General features: G+C 40.4%; 2 protein-coding genes across 7 annotated transcripts in view; both read left to right on the forward strand.

Moving 5' to 3' along the window:
- The first annotated feature begins 89 nt into the window (after positions 1-89).
- On the forward strand, positions 90-13,063 carry METTL16 (methyltransferase 16, RNA N6-adenosine). The gene is made up of 9 exons (XM_074593436.1): positions 90-380; positions 578-777; positions 2,492-2,632; positions 5,998-6,113; positions 6,879-7,021; positions 8,835-8,904; positions 10,662-10,751; positions 11,632-11,805; positions 11,894-13,063. Exons 1-9 carry the CDS (start codon positions 253-255, stop codon positions 12,509-12,511), a joined length of 1,680 nt encoding a protein of 559 aa, XP_074449537.1. The 5' UTR covers positions 90-252; the 3' UTR covers positions 12,512-13,063.
- A 1,366-nt stretch (positions 13,064-14,429) lies between these two features.
- POLQ (DNA polymerase theta) overlaps positions 14,430-22,887 on the forward strand; it is a 56,833-nt gene continuing 48,375 nt past the window's right edge. For 3 of the 6 annotated variants that reach the window (XR_012588187.1, XM_074593465.1, XM_074593475.1), the window contains exons 1-5: positions 14,439-14,658; positions 17,403-17,585; positions 18,628-18,758; positions 20,114-20,270; positions 20,706-20,750. Coding sequence is in view for 4 of the 6 variants with exons in the window: in XM_074593465.1 (XP_074449566.1) it covers positions 14,439-14,658; positions 17,403-17,585; positions 18,628-18,758; positions 20,114-20,270; positions 20,706-20,750 (736 nt within the window). In the remaining 2 variants the exon portion in view is untranslated. Of the gene's footprint in view, positions 14,659-17,402; positions 17,586-18,627; positions 18,759-20,113; positions 20,271-20,705; positions 20,751-22,887 lie in introns of all 6 variants that reach the window. The other 3 variants (XM_074593483.1, XM_074593490.1, XM_074593511.1) reach the window with 1 other exon arrangement.

Below are 22,887 nucleotides of genomic sequence, written 5' to 3' on the forward strand. Positions count from 1 at the left end.
CCTGTCCCCGCGGCGGGCGATGGTCTGACCGAGGCGCCCCTCCTCTCCCCCCCCCCCGCCGCCTGCTACGCCTTGGTACGCCCCAAGGGGGCCGCGGTGCGCGCCGGGAACTGGGTGGGCGGCACGCGCCGCCGGTGGCTTGGTCAGCGGCGGCGGGAAGGCCGTTAACCCGCTCCGCGCAGTCGGCGGCTCTACCCCCCCCCCCCCCCCCCCCGCTCCCTACACACACCCCGGTCCTCCCCCGCCGCTGCCATGGCCCTCAACAAGTCCATGCACGCCCGAAACCGCTACAAGGACAAGCCGCCCGACTTCGCCTACCTGGCGGCCAAGTACCCCGAGTTCCAGCAGCACGTGCAGACCACCCTCACCGGCAGGATGAGGTAGGGCCCGGCCGGCGGAGCAGCGGGGGAGGCCGCGTCCTGAGGGAGAGCGGGCCGGGTAGGCCCCGGCCAGGCCGGGCCGCGTCCCGCGGCTGCGGAGCCGTTCCCGCCGCCTTCCCGTTTGTGGGTGTCCGCCCCCGGGGTGTGGCGAGCGAAGAGGCCGCTGGCACCGCATAACCGCTGCTTGTGCCTTTCAGCCTGAATTTCAAGGACCCTGAGGCGGTGAGAGCCCTGACGTGTACCCTGCTGAAGGAGGATTTTGGGCTTACGATCGACATCCCCGTGGAAAGGCTTATTCCTACCGTTCCCTTGAGGCTGAACTACATCCACTGGGTGGAGGATCTCATCGGTCGTCAGGATGCTGACAAGCAAGTCCTGAGGCGAGGCATTGACATAGGTACTTGGAAAGGCAAAACATTCAATTCGTTATTTACCGTCAATGAAATTGCCTGATAAAATTTGTTATGTGTCCATGGGGAAACATGAAGTTTGAGAAACAAAAAAATCTGAGCTGTGCTCACCATGGTGGAATGACAGTCTGACTCCATTGGTATTTACTTTTGCTTCTCAGCGGGTAGGATTTCTCTGCACAAACTCAAGAATGACCGTAGCAGGCAATTTGGCTTTCCGTGGCCTTGAACTCTCTTGAGAGTAGCTTTGTGTGGTATACAAAAGTTATGCTGCTAGTAACGGCAGCATCGGCATTTGGATTCAGAATTTTTGGTGATTCTGCATGAATTATTTAAAAGGCATTTGCGATGGTACGTTTGAGTTTAGTTCACATTTTTTACTTTTGTCAATACAGTCTTCCTTTATGATTTCAAAGACTTGTTTTTGAAGATTGTTTTGTGCTGAAGTAACTCAATAAAATAGAAGCTGGAATTTGCTTTCTAACTTGTATTTTAATGCTTGAGTTCAAAGCTTGAGTTCAGTTATCATGTCATTTTTTTCATTACTGTTTTCTTGGTGTTTGCTAGCATGATTTTTTTTTAATGGAATGTTTGATGTCTTGAAATTTACTGACTTGTATTTTTAGCTGGATTTGTGATGGATACAAGGTTTATATCATCATGTGGTGCGTGCACAGCTGCTTTCCTTTCATAACTTCTAAACTTGTTAGCCAACTTCTATGCATTTGATATTAGGTTATATTTTTAAAAACAGTTTATATGAACTTCATCACAGTAGGTGGCTAGGTAGAAGAGACAGATCCTTTAAGTCCTCTGGATATTGAGAAATCTTCTGTTTGGGTTTGCAGTGAGCACTGATGTTCCAACTCTGTCAAAACAGTAAATCATCCAAGAGCAATGTTACAGGAATGCTGGAAATAACCACACACTTTTGTGTACTGACATTGTTATTTATGTTTCAATCAGTCAGTATAACAGTAGACTCTCAATATATCTCTGAACTCAAGTTTTGTGATGGTGAGGTATCTTTCCCTTTTCTTGTGTCCATTCCCTTTTTAATCCTGAATTTGACTGTCATTGGTAATTCGATTGCCTAGATACGCCATAATGATGAGAAGGAATTATTTTGTGCTAGCGTATACTTCTCTTTGTTACCAAGTTTTCATCTGTCTGGCTAACTTTTTAGATATCTTAATGAGCACCCCTGTTCCTTTGATTGTTTTGGGTATTGGGAAAAGACAGTCTGATGGAACAGAAATGTTTTGGGTTTTTTTTGTTGCTGTATGCATCAAAATAAATTATTTGTGGTAGATAATGTAAAAATGAAGAAGAAAAGGGTATTTGTGATAAGATGGTGGTTTTTTTTTTTTAGTAAAACCAGAATATATGTGTCTTTCACTATATAAATTAATGATTGTTATATAGAAAAAAAAATAGCTTAAAAAGAAGTGGATCACTTATTCCAGAATATTTAATTCTTTATTTTATTAAAGGTGCATATTTGACAATGACACTATTTCAAATTAAGAAAATAAAGTTCACTGAAGAACTGAGTAGTAGATGGTCAATCTACGATGTTCAATCTATCAGTGTTTTCTTGAAATTAGTTCTTTTTGTGGTAAAAAGTACATAACTAATAGCCACATTGCATGTAACACCAGAGACTTGTTCTGCCTTTCTTACGGTTTTTTGCTTCTTCAGGGACAGGGGCATCTTGCATATACCCGTTACTTGGAGCAACTTTGAATGGCTGGTATTTTCTTGCAACAGAAGTGGATGATATGTGCTTCAATTATGCCAAGAAGAATGTGGAACAGAATAACCTGTCTGATCTCATAAAAGGTATGATGTAATAAGGTATTTAGTAGTATACAAATGTTGGGATATAGTTTTGTCACATTCAGTGGCTTATCAGAATCTGTATACCTGCCAAATATATGCTCAATCGTTCTTACTGAAGCGGAATGTTTACTAAGGTCTGTGTATGCTTAAGCCAGGAGCTCGCAGCTTTTCTAAGAATGGGATGTGTGGATAGAAAACTACTTATCCTTACAAAAATCTGAAAGTTAAACTTCACCCTGGGGTGTTTTCTTCTCTCCATATTTTTTTGTCTGTTACTGCGGTGCTGCTTAGAGTTTGTGCTGTTTCTGCTGCTAGGAGACCTGCAGTGCTCCTGTCAGATAATTTGCATGACTCTTGATGTATCTTGTACAGAGAAAGTCTTTTGTCCTCATTTCTGAATTAGGTCCTAACAGTGTCTGTGGTAGTAGCAGTATGCCAGACTTGGTCTGTGTATGACCTTGGAAAATTTTCTGTGGGAACTGCGTACACTAAAAAGCAGGTCCATTATTCAGATCTGAAATAAAAGTTACTTCTGCTGGATTTTGGAAGTATGCTTTTTACCAAAATGTTGTTGTCTTGGTCTGTCCTCCGTGTCAGTCTTGAACATCCAGAACTTCATGTGGGGAACAATGACTGTTTTCCTGTTACTGCTGTCGTCATAGGATTTTTGTGGTGTGGTGGTGTTTCACTGTACTGGGAAAACCTCTGGCAAAGGAAAATGCCTCATGCGAAGCGGTAATGCCAAAGGTGATAAGATGGAGTAAATGACTGATTGCTGGTGGCCAGAACCACGGGCAAGGGAATACCACTGGTGGTACCCGTAGCCAGATGTTACCTGGGAATGATCCACCCTGCCACGTTTTAACTCCAGGACCTGAACTGTTTAGCTAGAGCTGAGTATACTATTGTAGCTAGTAACTTGTTTAACGAGGCATTTTGGAGTCAGATTAGAAATCTTTCCATATCGCTGTTTTTTTTCAAAAAAAAAAAACAACCCACAACACAATTTTTGTCATGTTCTAAGAGTCTGTCTTGAAATTTTTGCCAAATAGCTTCATTTGGAGATCATGTTGGAATATAGCCTTTGTTCTTCTAACTTCAATGACTAAAAATAATTCAGTGATAATAAAAACAGCAGTAATGTGGTGATGATTTACTAATTGCATCGTAGCTTCTTTTTTCCCAGAGGAAAAAAAAAGTAATGTTTTTTGGCTGAAAGTGAAATACTGCTTGCAGTAACTTTCTTACAAAGGGAATCTCTCCTATATGTGCAAACCAGAAACTTGATAAACCTGGGGACTGATTGTAAAAGCTAAAAAAAATTATGTGGTGTTCTGAGTTGTGTATCTTACTGGAATGAGATGATGGTCAGAATTTGTCTTCTGGTATTTAAAAAAAAAAAAAGGTTAAAAAATTAAAAATATCACTACCCTGAATTTAATGGTAGATTAAGAGATTTTCAACAGCTTGGACTCTGGAGTTTTTCAAACTACTTGCAAGGTAATTTAGGCTGCCTCTGCAACATAATTATTACATTGCTTGCTTCCTGTTTCTTTTATTTGCTTTCTTATTTCCAAATAAAATCCCATACTGCCAATTAAAGCTATGTCAATTAAGCTAGCTGTCTAAGTGGAACGTGGTATTCTTTGATGTCATCTTCTAAGTAACTTTACAGTAATTTTAGAAAGTATGTACAATAGACCAGATGTTACGGCTCAGATTAACATAATCTTTTTGCAGAGTTCTGCTCATCTTAGCCCTGCTGTCTACTTTACTATAAAAAAACAATTGCGTGTCTTGTCTGTTTTTTTTTTTTTTTTCCTCCTCTATTTTTTCCCCCTCCTCCAGAAAACTGGAAAGGATCTTGCTAACAAGAAAGGCAGTGAAATACTCTGATAACTGTGGGCTGGATGTTTCAAAGCATTTATATAAGTGTCTCCTCTGTTTGCAACAGCAACTGCTATCTTACACCTCAGTGCCAGAAGTATGCATTGAGCAGCTTCTGGAGACATGTAGTGATCTCTTGGAAAACTGTAACCTGAAAACCATCAGTCCAGCTGGCTTGCTGAAGAACTTTTGGCTTTGACTGTGATGTGTAATTGTAACTAGTAACTTGTATTCAGTAATTCCTAATTTGATTAGTTTACCATTTTTTAATGTCATAAGGGAAGCAGGGGAACAGATATCTACAGAGATAAGAAAGCATCACGCTTTAATGTCAACAATTTTAAATGGGAACAACGTAATATAAGGAGAAATGCTAAGTGCTTAATGTATAAATTTAAGATTATAAACCAGAGAACAATATGTTGATATATTTTTAAAATGAACTATCCTTCTTTTCTCATAGGATTTAAAATTTGTTTATCTCTTGACTATAAATTTCTGTACTTTGAAATGTTTATGTCTTACTGAACTGCAGCTTTAAAGTTAGTGGGTGTTCTAGGGATTATTCTTGCTATATAGAACTTGAACTTTGGTAATTGCCTGCTGCCCTAACAATTTTGTGTTCTTAGGACGATGATAAACAGTAGTAGTAAATGTTAGGAAGAGAGGCATGCCTTCTGTGTACATTGTAAATACCTTTGTTCTGTGTGCATCATCTGTGAGTTGCAGGACTGGTGAAGTCTGCAAGAAGTCCTGCTTGTAATAATGCTTTAAATGGACTTCATCCATATTTAAATTCCTCTCCTTGGCCTGGAGTTCCTGTGGTCTTCAGAAGATGTGTGACAGGACTTGTCCACAATTTCCAAGGGAGTTATATAGCCTTTGGGGAAAGACAGTGGAGATCTGTGTGGGATGTTTGCCTTCGTCCTTGTGATGAGTAATAGTAAGTTGGTGGCCCCTAGTAAGCAGAAGGTTTATCCTGGAAGAAACTCTAATCTTTTTATTTTGTTGTAATTTTTCCAAATTGTATAAGACTATAGTTCCTGTGCAGGAAGCATAGTATTGCTAACACAGTACTTCTGTTTTATTATAAGATTAGATGTAAAGCTAATCTTCCTGTTACGTAACTTCAATGAAGATAGCTTAATCTTAGTCTTTCTCACCCTTACACTCTAGAAAGTCTAATCAGTACATTTTCTTAAGTACCATTCTAGAATTCCATATCTTTAAGAAAAAAAAAATTGTTTAGACTGGGGTTCCTTTATCTCTGAGGAGCCTGTGGGGTAATTAACTGACATTCGTGTTAATTTTTGGAAGGGCTTAAAGTATATTTGTAGTTGCATGAGAGAACTCAGTATAACTCAAGCAGTTCCTATAGTTTTAAAAAGACTCAAGTAATTCAAGTAACACCAAAATGTAAATGGCATGCTAGATAAAATACGAAGTTCCTTACTGACTAAATTCCTATTTTCTATTAGTGGTTAAGGTACCACAGAAGACTCTTCTAATGGATGCACTGAAAGAAGAATCTGAGATCATTTATGATTTCTGCATGTGCAACCCCCCCTTTTTTGCCAACCAATTGGAAGCAAAGGTAAGTTAACAAACTAAACGTGGTGTGTACTTCAGTGTTCAATGAGTGGGAGGGTAGCAACAATTTAACCTCTTCCCTTGTGGAAGGTTGAGTGGAAAATCCCAAATCATGATGAAATAGCATTTAAGTCTTCTCCCTGCTTCGCTCCCCACACCAAGTTTTGAAAAACCTAACTGTTGCCCTTCCTGAAGTGGAGGATGACCTGTAGATTTTTTTCATGAGTTCTTACTGTCTTACAGAATTAGTTTGGAAAGTAGACAGCTAGTAAATCTGAAATCAGGTGCCCATTGCGTAACAGTGGTACAGAGGAATTAGTTTCTGGCATTATGCCTGTCTGTATTTTTTGTTTCCTTAGTGATTTAGGCAGTATCATACAACTCAGAACAGTTCTTGCAATACCCACTGAGTATAGTCAGAAACTTAACTCTATAATGTAGGGCAGTAGAAAAAAGATTTATGTGTTGGAATTAAACACTATAGATTGTAATTGTGTAGATGCATGAAACCAGCATGTCTTGCTTGTATTGGAACCACATATTTCATATTAGCAGGATACTGATGTGTGACAAATAACTTACCTAGGTTTGAGACTGTAGGGATGTCACTCAGTTACGCTTATTTTGAACATATCTTTGTCTATTATGTATGGTTCTGATGGGAGGAGCATAACTAGAGGTGATGATACTTGCTACCCGTGAAAGATTGAGTCAGGAAGCAGCCTAAATTTTCATTAAATTTTCACCTGAAATGTTCCTTTTTATCCAGGGAGTAAATTCTCGAAATCCACGGCGTCCCCCTCCCAGTTCTGTAAATACAGGAGGGATCACAGAAATCATGGCTGAAGGGGGAGAACTAGAATTTGTCAAAAGAATTATTCATGATAGTCTACAACTTAAAAAGAGGTTACGGTAAGTGCATTGTGCCAGTTAAAAAAAAAACAAACCACCTTTTATTTCCTTCTTTGGCAGAAATCATGTGAAAATCATATTTTAAGTAAGGAATGTAGCTGTTCAGTGGTATCTGTTTGGTTTGTTTAATGATGCATACAGATCTGTAATTAGTCTCAGTGAATGTAAAATTGGTTATTCCTGAGCATCAAACAATTACAACTCATCGTTGGAGGTATGTAAAGGCAGAAGGCAAAAAAAGCCTGTATGAGTGACACTTGTAGCTTGCAGCTAAGTTAGCACTCATACTTGCTAAAGACAGACAGGGTTGATTTTTAACAGTTTCTGGGATGGGGGAAGATTTATGACATTGCCTAGTTATCTGTTCATTACCTAAAAGTTTCTGTCTTTTCCTGGCTGAATTTTGGTAACTTGCAGCTTTGCCTACTAAAGGGCACTGTTGTACCGAATGCTGTCTTGAGTGAACATAAGCTACCATAAAAATCATAGCCTTTTGAACAAGATAAACAGATGGCACATCTTGAGCTTTCTGACGATCTGACTTTTGCTCCCCTAGTGCTGTACGTCATTCCTCTAGCTCTTCTGGAAGATATTTTTTTTTTTTTTTTTTAGTATTCCAAAATATAGCTGCCAAGATTTTGTGTGTGTATTACCACAGCTTCTCCAGTGCTGTAAGCAAGTGAAGTAAAGCCTGCCGTTTTTATATTCAAGAAGTGTTTTGCTTTTGTTTTGTTTAGACCCTTCTAGGCAGAGCATTACATTAGAACCTCATATTCATCTGTCTAATACCAAAATTTTTTTTTAGAATGTTTGTTTTCTAGTAACGGGCCTGAAAAAATGAAGGATATACTCAGTTTTTGGAAAAAAAAAATGACAAAGCAAAACTGCATTTGTCTCTGTTAGAAGTGCTTCTATCTAGTAGTGCTTTGAAGAAAAAAAAAGTTGAGGAGGTTTGCAGAGGTTGCAATTTTGCAAACCCTGAAATGTCGTAGGAGGTTTTTTTTTTTAATGACCTTCCTTTCTCTGTCACCCCCCAAATCTTATAAAACATAAAAAGGGGATAGATAGTATGGCAGAGTGATGTTCAGATGTGGTTAAAAGCCAGAAGAATTAAATTTTTGAGACTTTTTAGCAATCTTGTTTGTGACAGTGAGGACACTGGAAAATGACTGTCCTGTCAAAGTTTGTAGGTAGAATGTTATTTTAGGCTACTTGATGTAGACAAGCTTTTAGCTGTGTACGCTCTTCTTAGTGTCTAAAATGTAGTGATTTTTCAAAACTAAATACAAGCTGAAACTGTTGTCCTGAATTTAGTCAGTGATGCAATGGGTGAGGGGAGGCAAGTCAGAGAGAAAGTGATGGTATATACATATATATTTTAAATGTTCTTCTATTAGGTGGTAGTCAGTAGGTCTGCTTCTGAGGCATAAATGCTTGTCAATAGTTGAATATTCCTTTTTATTCTGATTCGTTCTCCAAATAAAGTGGAGAAATTTAAAAGATCATTGTAAGTGGTAACATCTTCCACATAACAGGATTTTTGGTTGTTTAGGCACTGTTTCAATACTAGACTTAATGTATTTCCTAAAAAAGGGAAAAGCTTTCCCTGTCCAGTCTGTCTTTGGGCCTTCTGTTCCATTTCATGTTGTACTGTGTTCTAGTCTCTGTTTAAGAGTGTGATTATTTTGTTGTTGTTTTGTTTTTAAATCTTCTGTTGTTCTTGCAGGTTTCTGATCCAAGTAGTTCTTTCTGGTAGTTGCCATTTTCAGTTGAAGTGGATTTGTAAAATGCTTTGTTAATGTGTTGTTTGCAGATGGTACAGTTGCATGTTGGGGAAAAAGTGCAGTTTAGCGCCATTGAAAGAGGAACTTCGAATCCAGGGGGTGAGTTTGTATATAGTCCATGTATATCCTGTATATGTTCTATGCAATATATACTATGTTCTAATGTGTGTGGGTAATTATTATTGAATTATTTTACTGAAGTTTTTTATTTACAAGGAAAAACTGGAGTTCCTTGTTAGGGAACCACACAAAGCAGTTGAGGCTTAATTATTTCAGATTCAAAGCTGATAGATAGGTAGCACATATTGTCTCCAGATTTTTTGCCTTTATCATGTGTAGAAGCATGTCTTTGTCCATTCTGCTTTAAAATAACCTTAACCACAGGTATTGTAAAAAAAATAAAATGTTCTAGCTCTCTTTCCTCTTAGTTAATGTGAAATCTAGCAATTTTGTTCATAAATGAAATTGTAGCATTATTTAAAGCACAACCTTTTTTTGTGTGTGTTCACTTCTGGCACCAGGTAAAATCAAACCTTTGCTACTATCTCATGCAAGAAAGCTGTGCAGAGCACTCTTTTTATGGCTTTCTGGAGGAAGCGTAATCTTTAATTTCCATACAAAGAAAGTAATTGTGAGATCTGACCTTGTATATGGTGGAGAGGTGAAGGAAAGAGAATGCATGGTGAAATCAATTCCCAGAAAGATGAACTACAAGCCATAGGGAGTCCTTAATACCAAAAGCAGATGCTGCGCTATGCACCAAATTTCAAGTATCTGACTTTATTCCCTATCCTTGAACCTGTTGCACCTCAGTCTTAGTAAAGTGAGAGCAATGCTTGCAAACCTTGCATAGAAAAGCTGAGTTTTCCTTTTGTATTTTTCTCGAAATTGCCAATTTCATTTTGTTCAGGTTTGTAATCTTTGTTGTAATAGAGCTGGGAATATATTCATTGTAACCAAGTGCAGGCTGTGTTGTGGTGCAGGTTAGGATGCAGCATAAATGTTACGAAAAGTCCACTCATTGTTCAAAATTGTCTTGACATTTGCTGTATTATTGGAAATTTTGGCAGAATTAGGAATTCAAAGGCAGTGAAAGTTCTAGGATAGAAACACCTTTTCTTCTCTCTTTTTGAAGGCGTTTCTCAAAAGTAAGATTATTTTTTATTCTGTGCAGACCTGGGGCTTGTGCTCTGGAGCTGATAATTCAAAGTGAGGTGGGATAGTTGGTATTTATCCTTGCTAGTATTTAGCACATTCTCCATACCATACCTAAATGCCTTACAGGATCCATGTGTGGACAGACTCGTTAACACTAGCACTGGATCTGAGCTTTATATTTAAAGGCAGTCTAAGTTCAGACTTAATGTTTTGGGGCAAAGATAGAGAAGTGTTTCTGGGCATGTTTCTTCCATCTGCAGACAGTCAGTGGCTTGGCTTCGCAGCCCTTCGTTGCCTTTGTTCTGTGTCCTTTGCTACAGCAATGGGTTCAGTATTCAAGTGTGGAACAGGAGCAGGTTCTGAACAAGGAAAAAGAACGCACTTTTTGCAGAATCAGAATGCAGATGTGTGCCGTAGGTGTGCTGGATTGCTGCACAAAAAGGGTTATGTTTTGTGTTGCTGAACTTGAAGCTCTGGAAGGGCATAGACATGGCAGGGCAGAGATGGGAAATCCTGGACATGGATACAAGGCTTGGCACTGACATCCATGAGCCGTGTCAGAAAGAATCTCCAGTTCTGTCATGAGAAAATAACTTTGTCAACTTTGTGATTTTTTTTTTTTTAATTTGAAAATGTGTGCAGTAAAACAATATTGTTTGTTAATACGAGATTAAGTTTTGTATCGCTGCTTTGCATAGGTTCCTAAAGTTACTCATACTGAATTCTGTCAAGGACGCACCATGAGATGGGCACTGGCATGGAGTTTCTATGATGATGTGCAAGTACCTGTAAGTAGCTTAATGTTGGTTTGCTTGTGATTGTGCCTCTTGTTTGAGGAAGGGCCTAATGAACTATAACTGCCATGAAACAAACTCTTTTCCTTCACACTGGAATGTTGGATGCGCTGTATGGACTGTGGAATTTCTTAACTGGCTGCCAGTCTGTTAGCAGTAGTTACATGTGACTCATAAATGACCTATGTTTAGGGAGGAAAAAAGAAGCCTGTGCAGGAGCTTCCTGTGTGTTTCAGTGAAAGTCAAGGTTGCTTGTAACATAATTCAAATAGCAATTTTATATTAAAAATATGCCAAGTTTAGGGGTAGGTTTGAACTTAAGGCTTCCCTCTGAAAACTTGGTTTTAATTTACCGTATAAATTTTGTTACTGAATAGACATGATCATGTCTAGCTCAGTCTTGCCTACGTGAATGTAAGTGGAGTTCGTTCACCTTAACTAATGAGAACCAGTTGCTTTTTTTGGATCCAGATGTACATATAGGGTAAGATAGGATAGACAATAACCAGCCTTATCGAAGATGCACGTAAACCTTCAGTGAACTTGGACCAAAATGTGGATATTAGCGCTTGACCTCTATTCCCCAGAACAGCTGTACTTTCTCAGCTCACAGAGGGCTAATGGCATGAAGGGACCAGTGATGCCTTTTGCCTAATATCTGAAGATAAATTCCATCTGTCCATCATCCTAACGCAAAGTGCATGATCCTCTTAGCTATTTTTAATCTAAAATTCTTCAGAGTGAAGCGAAGTGAAACACAGGCCATCTCAATGACTTTTTAGTGGCTTACATTATACTCTTAATCCCCATGTCTTCTGAGTACAAAAGTTATCCCACTAATACTGCATAATTTTTTTTTTCTTTCTTCTTCTAGTCACCTCCCTCTAAAAGAAGAAAATTAGAAAAACCCCGAAAGCCAATTACTTTTATGGTCTTGGCTTCTACAGTCAAAGAGTTATCCGTCAAAGCTGCAGCTATGGGGTGGGATGCTGTAGAAGCTATTGCTGTGGTTAGAGCCTGGGTAGAGAAGATTCTCACTGATCTGAAGGTACAGTATTAAGCATTGTATGTTAAAACAACATCCTACTTGAAAGCATAATTGTGATAGTATGAAGTTCTGCTGTTTTCTGCAATAGGTTCAGCATAAACGTGTTCCATGTGGAAAAGATGAAGTCAGCCTGTTTGTGACTGCCATTGAAAACTCCTGGATTCATTTGAGGAGAAAGAAACGAGAGAGAATAAGGCAATTACGAGAACTTCCTCGGGCTTCTGAAGATACTTTGCAAGCAATGGAAGAGGAAAAAAACAGCCAGAAGAGTGTGAGCAACAGTTCGGACTGTGAAAACCCCAAGACTGAAGACTCTGAAACAGGGTTTATGGCACCTGATGAGGATGTCCGCTTGACCACAGGTGATGAGCTAATAGAAGAATCTGCTACCAAAGAAGAACACAGCGAGCACGCGAAGGGGGAGGAGACAGAAGCAAAGCAGGCAGAAACATCACTTGGCAAAGGTTCCAGTAATGCAAAGGAGGAACCTTGCCCTTCAGAGGAAGCCAGCAATATGACAGTTGAAAAAGAACAAAGTCCCAAAGAAACTAGTAGATGTTTTCTCTTTAAGTGCTTAATGAATGTGAAGAAAGAAGGAAATGATGTATTAGTAGAAATGCACTGGGTTGAAGGACAGAACAGAGACTTGATGAACCAGCTGTGCACATACGTTCGGAACCAAATTCTTCGACTGGTTGCTAGTTAGCCCTTTTTCCTACTTTCAGTCAGTCCTCAAATTTTGTTAACTATTTTTAACAGATTAAAATTTTCAGTTATCAAAACCTGTTTTTTCCCCTTCAGAAAATCAGTAAAATGGAGATTAAAGTCCCCTATAATACTTTAAATAGCTTTTTCAAAGCTGCAAGGAGCATATGAAGTGTACTTCATTGGATGTGAAGTGATGGGGAACTAATAGATTTTGTGCTGCAGTTGTAAAACTACATGTTAAAGTGAAACATGGCTGTGCTGTGACAGTTTCAAATATCAACAGTGCTTATTCTGGTCTTTTTTCTGCTGCAATAGAATTATATATTGTTACTAAGTAGAAATCTTTACTGAAATATTTTCAATATTTTTTCAATACTGATGCAGAAAATGGTTAGTCTGCTGTGGGAATTGTTTTCTGCAGCGAGGAGTCTTCAATTAAGGATTTAAGTATGCCTCTCTTCCCTTTAATGCATTTAACCTTTGGTCATCAGAGTGGCGAGATGGATGCATCCTTCAAGTGTCAATTCATTAAAATAATTGCTTTAGAAAATGTGGTGGTGTACTTTTTTGATGCTTGGGCTTTGAAACACAGAAGAGCCCTACTATTAGTATCTGGTTTGGTAAACTTTGTTCTAACAACAAAATAAGCTCTTTGAGCTGCTTGGTTTTAAAGATGATTTAACTATGTTGACTGTTCCATTAGACCATTCCTTACACTGATTCAGATATAATCATCTGAAATGACAGCAGTATTTAATCTTGCTTCCATTTAATCTTAAGAGATTGCCTTAAGGGCAGGAATGAGAGGTGCTCATCTTTGTGGGCCAGAAGTTCCTTATGCAGGACAAAGATGGGTACAGAAGCTTTAGGCTCTTGCAGAGGAAGACAACTGTACGGAAGGCTTGTGTTTCCACATGTGACTCCCACATCCTTTTTTCCACCAGCTGTTCTCCCAGTGTTTCTGGGCCAGTGACCAGTTCCTGTGAGGAGAGAGGCTGAGGGACATGGGTCTTGGGTGCCTTGGAGAAGGTGTGTGTGCATGTTTGAGATGATGAGCACCGGCAGTGCTTTGCATGAGGTCAGCCTCCCAAGCTGTGATCCATTTCTCTGTAGAGATGTACAGAACATGGAGAGAAAGTATTTCTGAGAGAGTGTGTGTGCATGTTACCCAAAATAAAAGATGCACCCCTTTTGAGGGAGTGCAGTATTTCCTTCTGAGGGACAGAAGGAAATACTGCATATGTTTGTGCTACTGGAACTGCTTTGAGTGCTCACCCTCAGTTGTATTTCTGGATAGATGAGCGTGTCTTCTTAAGTTGAAGTTAAAAGCAACTTAGAAAAGCCTTAATCTCCCCCCCTCTGCTGTTAACCATTGTATGTCATGCTACTTGGAACTTCTACAAGTGAAGGACAAAGACTTCCATTTTTGGGATACTGCAGAATTTTCACAGAACTGCTTCAGACATTCACATCACTGGGAAGAGGTGAAACTACCCCTACTCTCTGAAGAATCTGAAGGGGTTATTTTGGCAAGCTGAGGCCTTAAAAACAGAAAGCAAGGCTATCTGTCCTTCGTGCTGTTCCCTGTTTATCGTTTCCGAGGATGAAGCAGCTCTCCCAGGTGAGGCTGTGTGCTTGTGGCAAGCTTCTTTTGCTGAAGCAGACCGCGTTATGTTGCGTCGTTAATTCTCTTTCACCCGTACAACACGAATAACCGACGCTGCTGCAGCGTACCCAGTTGGCTGCGGGAACACCCTCCTCGCATCCACCACACGGAGCCGGCGTCGCTCCTGCCCTTTCCCCGCGCCCGTTTCGGGTGCCGGTAGCGGGGCTGCCGCCCCGAGGCGGGGGCAGAGAAGCCGCCCAGCGGCCGCGCTGGGTCGGGCGGCGCCTACTCGGCCGGGCGGGGCGGTGCCGGGGTTTGAATGGCGCGGCGGGAACATGGCGGCGTCACCCCGAACGCCGTCGCCGCAGCTTCGGCCGCGGGGCTCCGCGGCGGCAGCTTGGGCGGCCCGGCCGCTTCCCGCGGGGCGGGGAAGGCCGCTCCGCTCGGCTCCGCCGCTCCCTGCCGGCCTGTGCTGAGCCCCCCGCCCGGCCTCGACCTCTCCCTGCGCGGCAGCGGGAGCCCCGGCGGCAGCTCGACAGGTACCGGCGCAGGAGAGTGCGGCCTTCCCTTTCCTCTTCCCCGGTCCCCGGGGCTGCCCGGCTCGGCCTGCGCGCCGCTGGCCCGTGAGGCAACATAGCGCTGAGGCGCGTCGCCGGCGGTGGGCCCCGGGCGGTGCTGGAAGGGGCCAGGGACGCTCCGAGCCTCTCCCGGCCCAGCGTGCGGGGCCTTCGCCCCGGAGGCGACTGGCTGCCCTGGGGCGGGAGCACCGGCGCTTCGCCCGTTCCTTTCCCCTTTGAGGGCAGGGGCTGTAGCTGAGGTACGTGCTTATGTTAACGAGGGTGGGAGCGTACAAATACGAATCGAAGGATTTTCCTGCCCTAATTACTGTTTAGTTGACGAAGGTAAGAAAATTTACAGTCTTTGCACCCTTCTGAAGTCGGGCTCGTTTCGTTGTGTCTCACTTAGCAGTGGGCCTTATTCTTGTCTTGGCCTCTAGGTGGTACCATAATACAACACTCAGAATAGTCTGTGCTCTTTGGTATCTGAGGCGGGCTTTACCTATGTTATTAAACTGATTAAAGATTACAGTAAGCTGGTAAAATGTGTTGCATCTGAAGGCGTCGCTTTAAGTGGTCCTAGTTGGTGCCCTGATACCTGCAAAGGCAAGAAGTGTAGTAAGTTTTTTTTAGTATGTCATCTTGCCCATACACACACAAGATATTATGTAAACATCTTGTGTATATATATTTGTTGTACAAACACCTTGTGGCATGATGTCTTATAAAGTGATCCTGCTGCCAGCAAGGACCACTTAAAAGTGTTGCTTCTAGATGCAATAGGCTTTACCAGCGTACTGCACTCTTGAATCAAGAGAGAAATGAAGATGTATACAGCATCAAGTTGTATGTAACATCTGAAATCAAGATATTTATATAACGTCTTGTAACTTTATCTCTTCTGTGATTTTTTGTAACTCTTTAAAACATTTGTGTCTCTTGACATCTTCTCCGGTCATGTCGCATCTTCTTCCTGATGTGATTATGTTCTGCAAGATATGATTTTGTCAGCTCCTGCAAATGGAGCTGAGCAAGGCAACATACATATTTTTGTGGGACAACTCCTCAAAGACAATTCAGTAAGTGGCACTCCTGTGTCCAACTGGCCCCACATCCTGGAAGAATTTTCTTTCAGAGAAATTTATTGCCCGGTGCTTTTAACCAATGATGTGTATCTTCCTTACTTTGACTCTTTCCTAGCATTTTTCTAGCAGGTAAGAAAGAGGTTAGTGTAGTGGTATACTTCTGTACATAGATCTTTAAGAACCTATACAGCACAAGTTTTCAAACTTGCGTTGAGTGGTAATCTACAGATATTCTTAAAAAAGCAGACTCATGTAATCCTTTACTCATTCTGTCTTTTACATGTAGTTCATTGGTTTTAACATTAGGAAAGAAGCATGAGATCCCATCATAGAGGGTTTCTTTTCTTTGCATGATTCCGAATCCTAGTTCTGCCATATTAGTTACATTTTAGGGTAGACAAATCTGGTCTCCTTTAAATTCCCCTTGGGAAGCCAGTTCTGCTTCATGGCGTACTGCTGTTCTCTTCTGATGGTGCTCAACTTCTTGTTTAGTATTTGTGTAGTACTTTGATTATACAAAGGGAAACAAAGCTTTCAGAACTAAGCTATATCAGCTTTTTTATATATTTGCAGGGGAGAATGATCATGCACCTGTGACAGCTAGGTTGGGTTAACCTTAAGAAGGCAGTTGAAATTTTTAGTATGTTGAGAGTAAAAATGCTGGCTGCTTATGCACACTAGTATTTCTGATCTAACCGGCCCTTATGCTGTCAACAATGGTGGGGAATTTCTTTTAGTATTTTTTTGAATGTGCCAGTCGAAGAATGGGTGCAGTAGAGTCAGTACACACAATTAGTTGGTTTTCATCTCTATTTGACAAGGCCTTTCACAAAATGCTATTGTGGGAACTCTATAGTCATGGGTGAATAGGGGGAGGCATTACTGTGGATCAGAAACCTGTTACCTATCTCAGATGAGGAAAGGCACAAAAAGTTTGAGTTTTCTTAATGATTTGGAAAAAGGGAGAATGAGGGGAGAGAGGAAGCAATATCTGTAGCCGGCACAATATTATTTAGGGTTATAAAGGCAAGAAATAAGCATCAAGGAACTTAATTAAGCTAGAGGAACTGGCAATGTGGTGAAGATACTAATCAGTGTTGCTAAACTTGATTAACACATATTGTGCAGAGTAGGTTGAACTGCTTATTTGGTTTATGTTGTTTTATTTCATCCGTAAAGCAAGAAAAAAGACTGGGGCAGTTCTGTAATCTGTGAGGATTACTGATGTCTCTGTAATAAGATAATTTCTCAGTAATTTGAAAAGGAAACAGTCTGGATGAGGATGAGATGTCAAATACACTGTAATGCTGTTATATTAATCAGTGCTGAAACTCTGTTTGAGTATGTGTTTGGTAATGGCTGTTGTGTGTCAAAAGCAAATATCAGAGCGAGAGTTTGGTGAAGAAATAATTTGAGTGTGGAAAACCTTATAGGAGAAAAAATTGAAAAAATCAGGAGGTAAGAAGAATAGTGAACTGTCCGTAGGAAATATTGAAAAATATAGCGAAGGTAGTTTCTTGTTACCTTCTCTCATAATACAGGAGCTTGTAGAGAAGTTTGACCTTTAGGTATATAACCTAAGCGACCTTCAATTCAAGGATGATACTTGACTTTTTAATTTTTTAAAATTTTCTCCCAAAGGGCAATATCAGCAGTTAAATATTCCTGAAGACCAAGCAGACAAGTTGCTCCTTGCAAGCTGGGGTCTTCCCAAAGCAGTTCTGGAGAAATACCACAGCCTGGGAGTAGTACAGATGTTTGAATGGCAAGCAGAATGCCTGATGCTCGGACAAGTTCTGGAAGGGAAGAACCTAGTTTACTCAGGTATGCAAACATCTGACAATACCAGTGCCCCCTACAGTGCCATTTACAAGAACATATTGCTGCTGAAGGGGGCTGGTCTGGCAGATAAAAAGGTCAAGATCTTCTGGAGAGACCCCATTAAGATCTGTGCCATCACTATACCTCAGACCTGGCTTAATGGACTCCTTTCCAGATGTGAGGAGAGACTTTTTTCCCTCCATTTTCTCTGTTAATGTTCCTTTAGAAACTGATAATTAGGGGTCAGTTAACGATGACTTTCTCTTTTTTATTACAGACTATGTCAACCGGGAACTGAATGATAACAGCAATGTTAGATATAAATGCTTTTGAAATTTTTATTTACTGTCTAATTTTTTCAGTTCCTTTATCTTTTCTCTTCATGTAGTATATGGGGGAGAAGTAGGACTGGTGGACTAGAAATCTGTGGGAAATGACAACTTGGGTGTCTGCTCTCCATGGGAAGAAGGTCCCAGAGCAGCACTGGGAAGATGAACAACTTAATTAAGCTTGGATTTGAGTTTTTTTTACCTGGTACCAGAAAACTTTGGGCCAGATTGCTGGGTAATGGCTGTCCCCCGGTAGATGGCATCTCCTCTACAGTTTTTTGTGGTTGATAGATGGCAAACAGCAGTACTCGCCAACCAGGAGAGGTTAATACAGTTATGGGCTACGTCAGTAAGGTGTGGTGGCTGAGGTCTTCTGTCCAACCAAGAAACTGTAGTGGGTTTTTTTGTTTGGTTGGTTTTTTTTGCCCTGGCTTATCTCTGAGCTGCTGTTGCTTCTGCAGCAGAGATGAGAAAGCAAGCCTTGGTAGCATGATGGAAGAGGCTAGAAGAGAAATACTTCGCAGTCTCCTTGACTCTTTATGGAGATAACTGCAAATGTGTTTGTGGCTCTGGGAGAGAGGCATGTGTTGAAGAGTCTTGTGCCAAGTTCTTCAGTAACTGCTTTCTATGCTAGTTTTATGATGCATGTTCTTAGGATTTTTTTTTTAAACTTTAAAAATAATTAAAAAAAAAAAAACTACTTTTTTTTTCCCCAGCTCCAACGAGTGCTGGAAAGACTCTTGTTGCAGAATTGCTTATTTTGAAGCGAGTCCTGGAGACTCGTAAGAAAGCTCTTCTCATCCTTCCCTTTGTCTCTGTGGCCAAGGAGAAAAAACGTTATTTGCAGGTGAGTAGCATTCAAGGAGGGTAAACTTATGGGTTGTAGTTGTTGGGTCACATTTTTTAAACATAAATTTTTGCATAGATTTGAGGAAAAAAAAATTGGCAGAGTTGTTTCAGAAAGGATTTGTAGATAATTTAAAATTTGCTCTTGTTCTAAGTTGGAGACAAAGGCATCAAAGTTTTAGCCAAAAAGGGAAACTTGGAAAAAATTTAAGGACTTGATTAAAACATTTTATTTCAGCTTTGATTTTTAAAGCATCGTTACTTGCATTTATTCACAGATTTTTATAATATACAAACTTTAAAGGAATTTTCTAATTAGAGATTGTGTCTGAAAAACTACAAAGGGAAGGTGTCAATGTTATCTGAAAGGATAAAAGGATGTTTTAGGTTTCCTTGGGGTGTTCCACAAGAGTTTTGTGCCTTTGATTTCACTTTGACTTTGCTAAAAATATGTTCTGACAGAATGTGGTTATGTCTTGGTTTCCTCACCCCAGCTATTTAAAAACAAAATTGCAGTGGAAACAGTCTTCTTAAAACAAAAATATTTTTTTTCTTGAAAGACTTTCATATCAAAAATTGCTTCCATTTTGTTATGGTTTCTGACATTTAAGACATTTTGGGTGTTAATAAACTGAGATGGTATCTTAACCTTGCAAATTGCTAGGAAATGCTACAAACTGAGTGCAAAAGCTACTTTGTAGTGATTGATAATGGAAATACGCTTTTATCTTGTAAAGCTGGAGGATTACCAATGATGTGTTTTAATACTCCTGGCCTAAGGTTTGCCTGTAGCTGCACATACTTGAAATCATACAGTATCCTACCCCTCTGGTTCAAACATTTGTACCTTTTTTCAATGCAGTGTGTAATGTGCCAAAACTTTGGCACAGCAGTAGTAAGCCGTGGAAGAAAAGAAGTCGTTGTTTCTTGACTTTCAGTGGGAGACGTGACATCTCTGTGTTTGCGGTCCCACATTTGGCTTTTGCCCAGGATTTCTCAGGAGCAAGGCTTCTTTGTACATAACCCACTGGTATGATAAACTGTTGCACTGTGTGTTCTCTAACCTTTTTTATAGTAAATGTTTTTATACAAAACAGCGGTCCCCATCTCTTATTCAGCTATGTACACTTTATCCTGCAATGTATACACTGTGGCTTCTGCTTCAGAAATAAAAAATGACAGTGGGGGAAAAAAATAGCAGTAACTGGCTGAGCTATGTCTTTAATCTGATTAGTTGGCATTATAAGTACTAGAAATTGCGGTTGTAGGATGCAGGCTTTTATGTGATTCCAGCAGGCATTGGTCCAAATGCAGAGTTGTAACCTTGGCATGACATTCTGTATCCTTGAAAAACAGGCCCTGTTTCAGGAGGTGGATGTGAGAGTTGAAGGCTACATGGGAAGCATGTCTCCTGCTGGACGTTTCTCTGCCCTGGATGTGGCTGTCTGCACCATTGAGAAAGCCAACGGTCTAATCAATAGACTAATAGAAGAAAACAAAATGGACTCACTGGGTAAGGTACCAAGGCTTGACGGTTGCAGGGATGAGGTTTATTACATACTCAGTGTACAGGTGAAATCATGGGGTACTTTGCATTTGCTCAGTTCTGTATGTGACAGACATAATACAGAGCAAAACTGAGCATTTTTTTTTCCTCCAGAGCATCTCTGATGTGGATTTAGGAAGGCAGTCAGGACTATTCCATGCAGCTCAGTGGCTGGGGTGAGTAGGTAGAAGCTGCAGGTTTTAGTTTGTCTGAAATGGATGACAGTCCATGGGACAGTGATGAGCTGCGATAAGCAGCGATTCCCACAGCTAGAAAATGTTTTCTAATTAATGAAATTGAATTAAAGGTCTGGGATATGTTTGAGTTCAAGAATGTATGTGTGTTCGTTGGTTTGGGACAGAGATTGTGTACGTATGGCATCCATGTTTTATCTTCATTTAGCTCAAGGAAGAGGCAGAATTGCGTTTGGTGCTCATCTGGGTTCAGGTAAGTGGAATGAATACACAGAGCTCCTCTGGGTAGGCATGCTGATTATTAGGAGGGCTGAGACATTCATTTCTCTCTTGTAGTTCGCTTGAAAGCCTTCTGTCCTTGTAATGTAGACTTCTGGGTAACCACGGCCCTGATGGCCACTAGATAATGGTAGTATTCACTTAGTATTTGGCAGGAGATATAAAACCTGGAGAAGCCCTGTGTTTCCAGAGTGACCTTGGAGAGACATGTTTTCCTAGTCCAGTCAGAAGTTTGTTCTTCCCTTTGTTTGCTTGCTCAGTAAAGCTATACCCAGTTATATTTTATACAGTTAATCCTCCCCGTCTTCACTTTGGCCTGTAACATAGCTGGCTGCTATTTTAAAAATATAAAAATTGGAAAACTGGATGAGTTTTTAGATGAGTTGGAAAACTACTCTGAGACCTCCACCTATGAAACTGCTGTTCCGTGTGCATCCGGTGTAATAATATTCTGCGGCATTGTATACCAGCAGAGTATTTTAAATGCGAGAGAGAATAAGGGAAATAAAGCCCTTCAGGTTCTGTCAGAGTGTGAGATCATGGGATAACGCATTCACACCGGGATCTCTAGGGGCTGGGTCACCATGCATGCTTTAGACTGCCAGCAGGCTAGAAGATGAGAGGATGACTGTGGTTGTGCAGCATTTTAAGCTCATTCAATTTGATGCTCCTGCAGTCCAGCCCGATTCTTGAATGTATTTCTTCATCCCTTCCCTTGCAAGAGAACTGCCAATCACGCAGTTAGTTGTTTCAATATCTTGCTACTTGGTTTAGGTTTTTTTTTTTTTGTTTTAAATAGTGACCTAGGACCAAACTAACCCTACACTGTGCAAGCTATACTGCCGGCATAAGGCAGAGAGTGGAGTCATGATGTCCATGTTCATGTTGGCTTGGGCGCCTTAGAAGCATAGTCGGTATACTAAAATGTATTGTTTAATGATACCATCTTTCAGAAGCTAGAGATAAGCCAAATCACTTTGGTTGGTACCTCTATTCCATCCCTACATTTTCTTGTGCTCTCTGAGATGGCTGAACCTGGGAAGAGTCATTTAAGCATAACCAGCCAAGCGATTACAAGATTTGAATTTGAATATGGGTCCTCAACACCGATATTTCCTTAAAGCATGATGTTTTTCTTTAACCATTTGAAAAGACCTCTGCTGCAACCCTCAGTTTCCCTTGTGCCCCAATATGAGCATATAACTGAAATAAAGGTAAAAATTTTTTTATATATATATATGCTTATTCGAAATTAATTTTTAAATTAAATTTGAGTTTAAAAATCATCTTTAAAGTAAGAAATTGACAAATTTTCTATTTGGAGATAAATTTTCATAAAGGCTGCAAAATACAAGCATGAGCTGAAAATGCCAGTTTAACTGTCACCTAAAGCAAGCTTGTCTGAAACTGCAAGATTGTACCTCATCTTCTAATTAATTCTAAATTTAGACTAGTTCGTAACGAGGGTGTTTTATCTTCTGAGATGAGTTATTGGGAGATGACTGCAATTCTGGCTGGATTCCATCTCAAGCTTGAGCTGTTCCTTTTGTTGATGTCAACCCCCTGCTGATAGCTCACGTTGCCTTTGGAAATCATTGGGAGGAACTCAAATCCTCTGCCTGGCAGAGCTCTCTTTGCTGTATGAAGCAGTTAGAAGCAATTTTGTGTTGCTAATTATTATATAACATGTCAGTTTTGAACATCCAGGTACATAGGAGTTGATATTCCTCTTGTTCAGCCTCTCAACGATGATGCTAAAGGAATTTTTAGGGAAGCGGATTAGAGAAGAATCTGCTGCCTTCTCAACGTGTCAGCTGGGAATGGATTTGTGATGTGCTGTTGTGAAAACAAGTCGGGAAAACTTGTTTCTTTTCTTATTATAAACTTGAAATCAAAAAACTACTAGTTTACTTATCCTTAAAAAAAATAATTCATATCCTTCCTGCCTGTCATTCAGAACTTTTTAGTTTTAAACAGGATGTGGACTTAAAGCAGCCTAGTTATTCTACAGTAAACGTATATGATCACTCTCAGGTACTTTTTAGTAGTTTTTTTTTTTTCAGCAGTCTTCTAGGGACGCATCTAATTTGCAGACAGAAGGAGGGGACTGA

Source organism: Larus michahellis, chromosome 1 (genome assembly GCF_964199755.1).
Source record: "Larus michahellis chromosome 1, bLarMic1.1, whole genome shotgun sequence".
Classification (NCBI taxonomy): domain Eukaryota; kingdom Metazoa; phylum Chordata; class Aves; order Charadriiformes; family Laridae; genus Larus; species Larus michahellis.

Excerpts from the sequence above, each read along its gene's own strand:
- METTL16 (XM_074593436.1), top strand. The coding sequence starts at position 253 with ATGGCCCTCAACAAGTCCATGCACGCCCGAAACCGCTACAAGGACAAG. Across the intron at positions 2,633-5,997 it reads CCTGTCTGATCTCATAAAAG|TGGTTAAGGTACCACAGAAG; the intron begins GTATGATGTAAT and ends ATTTTCTATTAG. Across the intron at positions 7,022-8,834 it reads CAACTTAAAAAGAGGTTACG|ATGGTACAGTTGCATGTTGG; the intron begins GTAAGTGCATTG and ends TGTTGTTTGCAG.